Source organism: Coloeus monedula (genome assembly GCF_965178545.1).
Source record: "Coloeus monedula genome assembly, chromosome: 8".
Lineage (NCBI taxonomy): Eukaryota > Metazoa > Chordata > Aves > Passeriformes > Corvidae > Coloeus > Coloeus monedula.
In genome coordinates, this window is record NC_138788.1 from 36,069,829 (window position 1) to 36,083,054 (window position 13,226).

General features: G+C 43.5%; 1 protein-coding gene across 1 annotated transcript in view; it reads right to left on the minus strand.

Annotated features, from left to right (window-relative positions):
- ADAM12 (ADAM metallopeptidase domain 12) overlaps positions 1-12,763 on the minus strand; it is a gene marked incomplete at both ends in the record, with an annotated part of 161,516 nt that extends 148,753 nt beyond the window's left edge. The window contains 2 exons of the mRNA XM_082286369.1: positions 5,441-5,562; positions 12,730-12,763. Coding sequence (XP_082142495.1) covers positions 5,441-5,562; positions 12,730-12,763 — 156 coding nt within the window. The remainder of the gene's footprint in view (positions 1-5,440; positions 5,563-12,729) is intronic.
- Positions 12,764-13,226: the final 463 nt, after the last annotated feature.

Genomic DNA, 13,226 nt, shown 5'->3' on the forward strand with positions numbered 1-13,226 from the left:
TCAACACAATCCATGGCACAATACTTAGCAATGGGGCAGGCAGGGATGCAAAAGCTGCTTCTTCAGGAGCAAAGGGAGATGCAATGCATGCTGAGCAGCAGGAAATGGTAATCCTCTGCCACTTCACATGCACAATCTTAGAGCTGTGACAAGTGTACACTTAAAAACCAGAAGAAATATGGTCTAAATATATATTTTATAGCTGGCTTTCATCTTTATCTTCACATTTCATTGCTGGAGTTTATATTCAAAGCATAACATAACACCAGGAAAGAAAAAAAGAGTGTTGCTACAAGAAAAGGAACTCTGCCTTCTCATCTTTCTTTCTCCCTTTTTTTAAAACCCTTCTTTAAGATTTCAATTTGCAACCCTGATTTATTCCAGCCCAGGCAAAGGAAGGAAATGGATTCACACGAACTCAGAACCTGGCCTTGGAAACTTCAGCTTGGCAAAGCAGTGTTACTGTTCCCTGAATCTGTTGCCCTCTCCCCAACAGGGAGAAGAATTTCTGATTTATTTTGATTTAGAAGTCACTGGTGTCAGAGTAGAAATATCCTGCAGGTCTTGCCATGCTCTCTGCCCACTGTGGGCACCTTTCTTTTCCTCTGCTTGTCTCGAACTCCAACACAACCCCAATCTCTTGGGGTGTGGGAAGCCACAGAACAAGAGGTCTCATTGTCTGAAAAGTGGGGGAGAGGTGGATTTTCCAACCTATTTTTATATATTGGGGTCAGTGACAGTATTTTAAAAGAGTCCTATGAGGCTCACAGTGATCCAGGTGGATTAAGGGTCTAACCCAGTGACAGGCAGATTGTGTGCAGCTAATTCACTTAATTATTTAAAACAAGTCACACAGTAAAATTTGCTCATTGATTCACACACCTCCCAAATTTAACACCAAAAATCAAATTCACTGCATTGTTCCGAAGCAACCTGGGCTGGCAACTTGCAAACTTAAATCAAGTTCAAGCATTTCAGGGTTTCTAGCTTCTCATATGGTTTTTGAGGAACCACACTCAGCTCCAGATTGCAGGCCCTCAAATACTTGCCCCAGTTCAGCTGCTTTCCCGTTTATTTTTATGAATGGCAGCTGTATCCTGATGGGAGCACACACGGCTTAATATTGCACTGGGGCAGATAAAGAGATCAGAAAATAAAGAAGATCCATAAGTATCAAAACATGTAAAATATCCCCCAGTAAGGAAAGCTGCACCTAACTTGCTCATGGGCTATTAGAAAATCGAGAGGATTACATCTTTCAAAGCTCTTGGTCCTGGTTATCTTTGAGTCCTTACAGGTGCCAGCAATGGCATTACAGGTCCTGCACAGCCAAGACTGGAGAAAACCACACACCTGAGTGACTGGTGCCTCACCCTGAGCTCTCTGTGCTTACCTGCATAACTGATCTCATCAAATCCTCACAAAATACTTCCCATTTCTCAGGAACTTCATGCATTTTACAATCTGGACCCAACTCTGGGTACAAAGCCAGCTCCACTAATCAGTGTGTCCCTCTGGGAACAGGGTGATGCCACACTGGGATCACCCCCTGCATTCCAGCTTTTCCATGCCTGCCCTGCCAGGCAGCATTTCCCCACTGTGATGACCTTTCAAGCGTAGAAATGGAGCCAAAAACCCCTTAATGCCCATGTGAAACATTTCCTGCCTGGCTCTTGTCTCTCCAGGATAAGGGATGTGCTCCGGGCTCTGGAATAACACCACTGATATTACCTGACCCAGAGCTCCTGTGCTGCAGGGATCTGGCACACACCAAGCCCTCTGTGGCCCTAACAGGGTGTGAGGATAAAAGCTGAAGCCAAACAGATGGTCTTCTAAAAATCTTCCCTAAAGTGTTCTGTGTACTAAAACATCACTTACCCAAACTCTCATCAAACTTGGCTTGATTTGCGAATCTCGAGCCAAGTTGGGAAGAAAAATATTCAGCTGGAAATATGGGGGGGTAGGGGGGAAAGAGGCTTTGTGCTGCACTTTAATATAAAATGAAACAATTTCCTTCAAACCTTAGAAATATTTAAGAAAAATAGAGCCCAACCCTCATGTGTTTAAACCAAGCACTGAGGTGGGGGGTGGAAATCAACACGGAAAGCAAAGTGCTGAGCAAATGAAAAAAGAGAAGTGGAAGGACAACTGGAGCTCTAATGTATAATGACCTATCAACACATGCTGTAATGCACACAAAATTTCAGGGAAGGAGGAAATCACATCTGCAGGGAATATGGGCAGCTATTGTTTGAAGCACAGGGTGATGTTGCACAACCCTTTGCGGGCCCAATCCCGCTGCCACACGACCACAAATGCAGCATTTTCTCCTCAGCAGCCCTGAGCAGCAACAACTGGACACTCAAAATAGCAGCCACTAATTTCAGCAGCCTGCTCAGGATGAGCAGCTGAATATTATATCCAGTTAATAAAAGAATTTAACTAGGTACCAGTAAAATATTCTCACTGAAAATGATACAGTTTCTGAATCAAAAAAAAAAAAAAGATGACAGGAGAGATGTTAACAACCCCAACTAAAGCAACAGCATCACACAGTTGTAAAAACATTCAGGTATTTCCATAGTAGCTTCTCTTAAGTTTCCATATTTTATTTTTTAAATGTTCTTCCCTATCCAGGATGCTGATAGGACAAGAAGAAAAGGCCCCAAGCTGGGCTCAGTTGGATATCAGGAAAAATTTCTTCACTGAGTGGGTAAGAATTGGATCAGGCTTCCCCAGGGCAGTGTTGGAGTCACCATCCCTGGAAGTGTTCAAGAAATGACTGGATGTGGCACTGGGTGCTGTGATTTAATTGATATGGTGGTGTCCAGAGGTTGGACTCAATGACCTTGGGGGTATTTTCCAGCCTAAAGGATTCCATGATTCTATAAAAAGTGTTGGCATCAGCACAGGCATCTTTTAAACAGGAAAAAAGCAACAACATTTTTGAAATGACGCCACTGGGAAATCCTGGTCTTGGTCTTCTAGAGCTGGAGTTGGAGAAGGGGAAGAGAAAAACTGATCTGTCCAGTAAATGATTGGTTCTCTCCAGACACAAACCAGTTAACTTGCACTTAGGGAACCCCAAATTCTTTAAGTATAATTTAATTACAGGTCTAAATTTAAAATTGGGGTCTGCCTCCGATTAACTTGAACTTTCCTTGGAAGCACCTAAATCATGAGCTGTCCTTGAAAAAGCACATCCCAAGTGTATTCAAGTAGAATCTGGTTAGAGCTAAGCAATCTTTCTTTTTTATTTTTTCCTCAGTACATGGAATTTTCTCGCTGCTGCTGAGCAGTTCTGTGTGTCTGTGCCATCAGACAGCGTGAATTATCTCAGATATTTTGCTCCTGCTCTGCACAGTGTATGGCATAGTCGGCCCTCAATGAGAAAGTCATTAGCTTAATAATCATTCCTGACAGATTCCAAGTGAGAGATTCCAACAGACACTGCAGTGGGGTAAATAAAGGGACAGTTTTATCTCCAAGATGGGAGAGAAAGCTGCACTAAGTGATGAGTGTGCTTTCCCAGGGACTAATTGTTAGGCAGGAGTATTTACAGTTAAAGGATAGGGGAATGGGGCCATCATTGCCAGGCAATTATCTGTACGCAAATAACTTTAATCCCTTGGCATTTTTATAGCCACTCCATTATTTATTTTACCATCTATTCTATTGCAATACCATTCCCCTGTTACAAGTACATACTTTTTTTTAACTTCATATACAATTAAAATAAAACAGAGGAACACTTTGAAACGAGTTGAAGAACAATAGATCCTATTTAGCCATCAAACACAGCAGTATTTAACTTTTGTGCTTTTGATCAATATTTATGTGACAAGCTATTCATTACTCTTCTCCTCTACCAGCGAAGCCGTTGTTCTTCCCACAGCCTGATGTGCACTTCTGTGTATTTAATTTATAAATTTCCATGGAGAAGTAGTATTCAAAGGAGGGGGGGAAGTGCTGATACAGCACGTGGATCTTTCTACCAAGCCACAAATCTTTTCTAGGGTTCATCTTAAACTGAAAGTAATTCTGGGAAACAAATTAACGATATAAATCACATTATCATTACTCACAGAAAGATACTCGGTTGTAACTCTCTCAGAGAGTTCCAGTGAGTAGCTAAAAGGCCTCTCTCTATATGGAGAATGCCTGTTTCTAATTAAATGATCTAAAAATAGAGTTGCACATACATCTAGGACCAAGCCATCTGTGTTATCTCTCCAAGATAAGCCATTCTACACCCACTCTGATATCCCTTTCATCACCGCACAGATTCAGAACTGGGACTGGCCCTTCTTTCCTATTTAGGAAAGGGACAAAGGAAAAGCAGGAAAAATTTTAATCCAGACAAGCTTATTTTGAAAGTCAGAGCCCTTGTTTTGAAATATCTTTTCACACCTACTTGTGTCAATCAGCAGTGTGATCCAAAGCCGTGTCCTGCAAGCAGTGGCAGTAGTCAAGCAGGATTTCTCCATGAAACACTTTCCCAATCCAGCAAGGAAAGCTGTTTCTAATTGGCTCTCTGGGCTTTTTTGCATTGTTTTTGTGCAGTGGTTTTTGCTTGGGTTTTATCCTCCTCCCCCCCTCTTTTTTTTTAAACTATTTAGAAACTTTACTTTTTTCCCTCCTCATTCAGATAATCCAAAGAACAACATAAAAAGTGAGGTGGAATCAAACTGGACCTGAGTTAAAAGGTTGGGTAAGAGACTGCCACGGTATCTTTGGTGATAATAAACAACAAGCTGTCTCCATACTTCAAGAAGGAGACGAAAACCAGCCTTTTCTCCTAAAAGCAGCTTCCTATAGTGTTCACAAATGTCTGAGGGGAAAAAAGGAGGAAAGCTTATCAGGGCCTGTCAAGAGGGGGAAACAATCTCTGCTTACTCAGAGCCAGTGGCAGATTCTTCCCTTGTTAGGCAAAGGGAAAAGCAGAGTGTGATGGGAGAATCACCCCTCATTCCCAATCCAGCACAGGAGATGGAATTTGGGGGTCTCCCATGGGATAATTAAGTCCAGATAATGCCTCAGGCTGCAGCCAGCACAGCACTAGTATTTCCACTGGTCCTTAAAGTTCTTGCTGTCTGACTGTATTTACTCAAACAAACCTTTGTTGTGCTTGCCCCTCCCTCAGTTTTGTTTTTTGCTGCTGCATGATAGAATCTCAAGCAATGAAATTATTATTATTTCACTTTAAACTTTCATTTCTGCCATCAGAAAGAAGAATGCACCTCTGCAGGAAAAAGGTATTAATTCCAACCAAAGACCTTATCCATTTCTTAAATTAAATAAGCAACAATTTTAAGTATCTGGCAACAACAACATAAAAACACTCCTATAACCCATAGGAGGAAAGTGCATTGAATTCTCCCTGCAGCCTTTAAATTGTTACACACCTCAGAATAAAAGAATAGGCAAAACGAGGACTAACCTTTGAATAAATGCCATTTACTGGTCTCCACTGTTCTCCATTCAAAAGGAAGGGAATTGTTATCTCAAAATCTTTGGACTGGTCCTTTGACATCTGCAGCCTCAGGGACTCCACATTCTCACCTAAGGACAGGGAGAAGCATTTCAGGTTAGCTGGGAAGGGCATCTGACAAGGTGAACCTTGTTATTTAAGGGACTTGGCAGCATATTTGAAAAGGAAATAACTCAGGAAAAGGATTAAACATTAAACCACTGTGGGCTGGTAATGTCAGTGTCCAAACCTACACAAATTTCAGAGAGGGCTGGGGCTCAGGGAGGAAGGTTGGAGGGGGATTAGATGGCAGCAGCAGAAGACAAAGATGCACATTAAGAGATATCAGGATGCAAGGATATCACCATGGAGGATGCACATTCTCATTCCTGTGGAAAAAAAAAAGGCCTGGAAGAGAATACAAACTCTCACTGAGGTAACACTCTACTCCTACACAGGCAGATGACTTCAATTCATACCACCAGGTCAAAAAGCTGTTTGCATGCAGCATTTATCAAGCATTTTTCCTCTCCCTGAACATATTAATGGCATTGTGCCTGTCAAGGCAGAGCCCTGAAACCAATATCACAGGACAAGAGCTGGAGAAACAATTGAGAATAAATCAAAGAGAAGATAGGGATGGCCTCCATGTGCCACAGGACAGTCAAAACACTGGTGGGGTTTGCCACACTCTCTGTGCTCACCTAATGCTCTCTGAGGATCAAGAGTTACATTCTGAGCAGAATTACCCCCATTTAGTCACTGTTAGAATTAGCTTTAAAAACATCTGTGCTGTCATTATGGTTAAGCCAACGTGAGCAGAAGAGAAGTCTGGTATTTTCCAACATTCTTTTTAAAAGATGACACCTTGTCTAAAACACACCAAAAAAAACCCCTCACAAGAGAAAAAGATGAAATATATTGGAGAGAAGAAAGTTGTTTGTTATACAGAGTTCTTACACCCCTGTAATGCAGCCCAAGTGACAGAGGGCTGGGAGGACACGGTGTCAGTCCTTAGAAGAGATGATCCAAACCTGGCCCATGATTTGGTTCTCCCCTGGGGAGGCACATGAGACACCATCTCATCAGCCTGGGAGGGTCTAGACAGAACATCCAACCCTTTATTCTCATTATCAGGCAGGAAGCTCCCTGCTCAGGACAGGAATTTATGAAGCATATCTCAGCAAAATGAGAAAAGTTTGGCTCCAGCCCGGCTCTCCCTTTCTCCTTGGCTCACTAGAGCAATCTCAATCACACAAATTAAATGACTCAGGCCCTTCTATTATTCTGTAGGATTTGCATTCTGAAAGTGTCATGAGATCTAAGCTCTCAGAATGCCTTGGAGGATCCTTATCCTCCCGTGGACGCATTGTCTGCATGGCTTCCACGTAGTCTGACACCATGGAGCTGCCATGGTGATATCAGGGAACATCAAAGTCTCCCTGATACTCCTCCACGTGCCTTTCCTGATAATTCTGCAAAGCATGAACTTCACAGCATTACCCAAAACAGAGGAAAAAAGGGAGGGATCAGCATTTGTGCACAGATGTGTTATTCCCTGAACAGATAGCCTGGGCTGGAAGTGGACCAGCTATAAAAATACAAGGGGAAAAGGGAAGAAAATCCACACAAAGTATGGTGCAATTTTGCCACTCCTCTTCCATCCCAATGAAGTGATGCTCGTGGTGCATAACAAAGTAAGGCTACAATGAGCAAATTTAACCTTCCACACGTGCTTATTTATCTGCTGAAAACGCTCGTTGTGCACAAGTGTTGATAGTCTGGAGACAGACATCAAGACAGGTTTATAGGCAGCAGTTATATCTTTATTGGAAAAGATAATTTATTTGGGGGGAAACAAAGCAGACAAGCTTCAGAGTTTGCAAACTCTTCTGAAGCCACGGCATTTATAAAACACGAGATCGATTTCTGTCTAGTTGCTTTCCTTGAGCCAGATACTTGGCTGCTTATCTGAATGTTTTTATTTAAATTATTGGGTGTGATAAAAATCACAGCTTCCTGCAGAAGGCAGAGGAAGCACCAGAGCCCAATTTTGGGCCTCATTCTGGAGAGAATTTGGGCACATGCTCTGTGCACTTGCTTAACTCCCAGCTGCCCTCAGTGTGATATAAGCACAGCATGGTGTCTTTTGTGTATCAAATAATGTTTTTCTCACAAAAATTCATTCTATTTATGGACTGAAAGACTGCAAAATAAAGAAATCTGTATAGCTGATAAATAAACTCTAGCCCAGTCTTTAAATGAAAATAAAGTATGGGGAAGATCAATAGGTAAATCCTTTAAATAGGTTTCTGCAGCCTGACTGCAAACCTTTGAAGAACATGGGGCAGAAAATAAGGGATCACAGCTGAGGAAAGGCAACTCCCAGTTATCCATCCCAATGGGAAAGATCTGAAAGGCCACAGAGCAATGGAACACAGGTAAGGGGGGAGGAAGATCCTAAATGAGGAGGGGAAAAAACCCACAAAAATTGCAAGGCGAGAGTCAGGCAAAAAAAAAAATAAAGCGGGAATAGCGCAGGAAACTTTGAAAAAAATGGGATTAAACCAGGTGGGTACAAAGGTGAGACAGTTCCTGGCAACCTTGGAGAGCTTTCGGCCCACACAGGCCCTCACCCCAGCTGGAATCACCAAGGAATTTATCCCAGTGAGGGATACTTCACCCAGTCCCTTGCACAACATCTGAACAAAACACATCCCTGGCTTTCTTCTGTTGGTTTTGGGACACCCATCTCTGAGCACAGACCCAGCCCTCCCAAAGAGCATCCAGGAGAGGAGGACAGTGGGATGGGCCCGGACATCTGCGCTAAGGAAGGGTTTCCATCACCCCGAACACATCCCTGAGCTCCCAGAGCTGCAGTTCCTCATGCACACAGACGTGCTGGTATTTCCTCTCTGCCACTCTTCCTCTCCTTTCCCCATTTTCAGGAGGATTTCTTTGAAGCTGAACCATTAAAGTTGTTTGTGTTACATTAATAATGAGGCCTCTTCTCTACAGGGACTCTTGGTACTACAACAATATAAATGGTGTAATAATTGAAATCAGAGAATCAAAATTTCAGTAATGTGTCATGAGAGGAGAAGAAAATCAGGCCATATGCAATACCAGAAAGTTATATTAGAGCCAGGTTTCCTATCTTTTTTGTCACATGCACCTACTTACTCACCTACTTATTTTCCATTTCAGTGAAATTCTGTCCAGCTCTTCCTGATGCAAGCTCGTCTCCCACGTTTTCACATGAAAACCTTCACAGTTGTGTCTATCTGTTTTCTATTTTCAGCCTGCACTGAAGGTAATGCTTTTGATCCACAAGCAGCCCACAAGCTGATGCAGCGCCCTTTATTCTTTTTTTTTTCCCCCAGTAATATAAAAGCTACTCTGTACGAATAGTGAGATGAGTAGATGTTACCTGTCAGTGACTTTTGTGTGGCTTAAATATTTTTCATCTGCCACGTACTTCTACAACTTTTCTGCTTTGCACAGTGTCATACAAGGGCTTGTCGGCAAGGAAGTTGAGAATGGTTTTCATCTTTTTGCTTTGTGTTTCAGTTCCTCCAAGCTCTGTGCAAAATAAACTCCAAGCATGTGATGTGACATCTTTGCTTAGTGGCTGCTGCCTCCTGAAGAAGCCCAGACACACTCCGGATTTGCATTTACTTTAAATTAATAAGCTTTTAGTGAGGCAGGGCAATTCATTTGTCCTCGTGATAAACAAAGAGGTGAATGCTCCCAATGCTGAGTAGCTCTGGATAAAATGGGATGAAGTGGAAGGAAAATGGAGTAAGTCCCACTAAATGCACACCCCAACCCTCTGCCAGTGCTGGTTGTGATCCCCCTAGCACGGAGCAGGACAGGAGTCAGACCTGGGCTGGTTTATAAACAACATCCATCTCTCCCACACAGATTTACAGAAAAGTCAGCTCTGATGCTGAGCTTCCTTCCCATCGTGGGTGGGCCCTTCTTGTCCCACACGGTAACGTGGTTACACAGAAGAACCTGGTTCAGAGAATCCCAGAATGGTTTGGGTGGAAGGACCTCAAAGCCCATCCAGTGCCACCATGGCAGGGACACCTTCCACTGTCCCAGGCTGCTCCAAGCCCCAGTGTCCAGCCTGGCCTTGGATCCAGGGGCAGCCACAGCTTCTCTGGGCAACTTCTGTCCCAGGGTCTCAGCACCCTCATAGCCAAGAATTCTTTCCCAATATCCCATCTAAATCTCCCCTCCTTTCGCTTAAAGCCATTCTCCCTCATCCTGTCCCTCCATCCCTTGTCCCCAGTCCCTCTCCAGCTCTCCTGGAGCCCCTTTAGGCCCTGCAAGGGGCTCTGAGCTCTCCCTGGAGCCTTCTCTTCTCCAGGATGAACAGCCCCAGCTCTCCCAGCCTGTCCTCATAGGAGAGAGGCTCCAGCATTCCATCAGTGATGAGGTGCTCAAGGGCTTTCACAGCCCCAGAACCCCATGAAAGCCCAACTGGGGTCAATGACCCTGGACATGGTGATGCTGTGGGATGCCCATTTCCATCCCAGACTGCAGCTCTGCCCCCAACCACAGTCCCCAAACACCCCTCATGTCACCCCCTGCACTTACTGCTGAGCTATGAAAGATACAGAAGTGAGGGAATAAAAAAGGCTAAATTAAATTAAATTAAATTATCTTTGTGTTACCGTTCCTACTGCAAACAGACTCAAAACTCTAACTCACAGCCTGTCCTCATTTTCCTCTGCAACAAAACACCCAAAATACTGGATTAATCTTTGGATTGAAAAGAATAGTGGAACAGAGTAATCTTTCAGCAAACTGAAATCAGCAAGGGCAGTGCTCTGTGCCCCAGGCAATGCCCTGGAAGTCAGGAAGGACATCCTTTATCCATTTCCCTCCTCATTTTCTTCAACTTCCTCAGTGTAGTGCACAGTTTGTGGCATCCATGACGTGGCTGGGTCATTCCTGACTATGGAGGAAGGGATTTACACCTGGCTGCATCCAGCACTCACTCAGCCATTGGCAACGGGTTTGGGGCCAGTTCCTGAGGTATCCCCAGAGCATCCACTGCTGGCTGGAGGCCCATCAGATGGAAAAGAGCTTTATCCCCCCATCAGGGCCTTTTCTCTCATTTGGGATGATTCCTCTGTCACCTCCAAACTCAAAATAGAACTTTTTCATCCAAAATTCCCATGCTCACACACTGAGAGGAGAGGACCAAGTCTTGTCCTTCAAGATGGAGGTGAACTTAGGAACTTTAAGAAGGGGTGGAACAAGGTAAGAATTGGAAGCTGCCCACAGCCAGGCAAGGGAAGGGTTTTACTAAGCAGCAGTAAGAAAATGTGTCAGGATCAGTCTGTATTTTTATCAGCAACCTTTCCTCAAGTGTCCTCCTGAAATCCAATGCTCAGAGTTAGAATACAACTGCACAGAGAAGGACAGGAATATTACAAAGAACCCAATAATTTGCAACCCAGAGCAAGGGGCTGAAACCCAGGAGGGCTGTACCCTTCCGGACCAGTAAGATTTCTGCTCTAACCATTCCTCTTCAAAGCAGGAGACACCAGGATAACCCACACATGGTGGTCAGGATAACGTTGATAATGCTGCATCAAAAGAGGAATTTCCAGGGAATGCCAGAGATCCAAGTTACTCCTGAGAGCTGGTGAGAGAAGCACATCTGGAATGCTGGGGGCATTTCTCCTCGCCCGCACTCACAAAAGATGAATTGAGCTTGGAGCTGGTGGATTGGAAAGGCTGCCAGGGAGAGCAGGGAAGTGGAAAGACTGAATTACAAGAAGGGAGCTAAAAGAATTATTTTACATAATCTAGAAAACCAAAGATGACAGGACCCATGATTGTCCCTTAAGCTTTCTGTGCCTCTTGGTATTTATCTCGCCAGAGCTGATATCTTTATGGATGGCAGGACTATAAAGTGCCTATACATAAAGTGAGACAGGATTCCAATATAGAATTGGAGAGAGGATCTCATCCAACTCTTGTCCATCAAGGAAGAAAAAAAAAGAAAAAAAGAAAAATCAGCTTGCTTTAAAGGAAATTGTCAACATTAGGGATCAGATTATATAATGCCAAAAAAAAGTGTCAACTATCCAACTACGTGGCCGAGGCCTGGGGATGTGTGATTCCAGTCCTCTATTTCACCCCATCTTAGAGGAAAAAACAAAACATTACCCAAGTTAAACATTATCCAGGCACAGATCTTGCTGAAACCACCTTCTACAATGGTGCTTGTTCTGCCTGAGACAGGAAAAACAAATGGGTACTTAATAAAAGCCCAGAAGGGTTTGGGTGGGAAAGGACCATAAATTAGCTCATCCCATTCCATCCCTGCCACGAGCAGGGACACCTTCCACTGTCTCAGGCTTCTCCAAGCCCTGTCCAACCTGGCCTTGGACACTGCCAGGGATGGGAATCCACAACCTCCCTGGGCACTAATATTAAAAAAAATGCAAAATATAATTATATCTGATACTAAAAGTGAAAATGCTGCAAAATAAACGAGTACAAGATTTCCAGTGCATAATGGTTAAACAAAGCAAACCCTGTGACTTGCATGGGGTCAAAGAAGCAACAGCTTAAACTTCACATCAACCACCAGCTGAGGACACAGACACCCTCTCAAAAGAAAGGACAAAAATCACCACACTGATAAGGTGCTTCCCATTATCCCACTTTCAGCACTTCCACAGCTTCATAAAAGGCAGCACAGCACCAGACTCTGCCCTCCTTTATTTATAAGCACAAAAGCCTGGGCAAGATTTGCCTGTGCATAAGTAAAACTCTTATCTCTTGCAGTAAAGTTTTCATTAGTTCAAAATCATGAATTATTTTCCCAGCTAACCTTCGCTCCTCTAAGAAGTACAGCAATTCTTTCTACAAAACTCAGGAAAATTAGTCCTTTCATGGCCTGCTTGGAAAATATAATTTAAAAAAAGGTAAAACTAAATACAAAGTTTTGCTTGTTTTCTCCCTTCTCCCAAAGTCCCAACCCAAGACCTCAGGCATTTAAGCACAAGTAACCCTTGGAAAGCAACTAATTCCATGCATCCTATTGAGCTTGAATCTTGTCCTTTTTTCACACTGCAAAATCACTACTCGGGTACAAAAAGTTTTCAAACATGAAAAGTCAGCATTGGTCCTTGATGAGCCCAAGGAGAGGCAGCAGCAAGATGACTTCACGCATTTCTGAATTTAATTTTCTGTTCTTTTGGCTTCTAATGGAAAAAGATCTTGTCTCTAACTTGTTGGGTCTGCAAAGATGAGGCTCTGCATCATCGCCACTGATCCACACCAGGCAGCTCCAGGATGAGAAATGGAGGGTTGAGACTCCCTGATCCCCGTTAACTGAGTGGCATTAAAAACATGGCTTTTAATATTTTGGGTTTATAATTCTCAGATCTACCTCCTGTCATCACTTGCTCGTGCACAGTTCCTCCTTTCCTCAATCTGATTCTGCTGATGAAACAATCAGTGGCAGGGAACAGCCCTCTCACCCCTCCCCCATGAAATCCCATAAACTCCCTGGAATATGTCATGTGTTCACTGCTTTAATGTGGACATGGCAGGGAAAGCTGAAATTTGAAGGTGACTCTCTGCTCTCCTCCACCAAACTCTCTGTGGTCAGTGTCACTGCCCCAGCAGCTGAACAAACTGATGACACAGAGAAAGACAAAAAATAGAGAAGGGGGGGGGGAGGGGCAAAAAAAGAAAAACTAAAATGTTCCTTGTGGAACATACC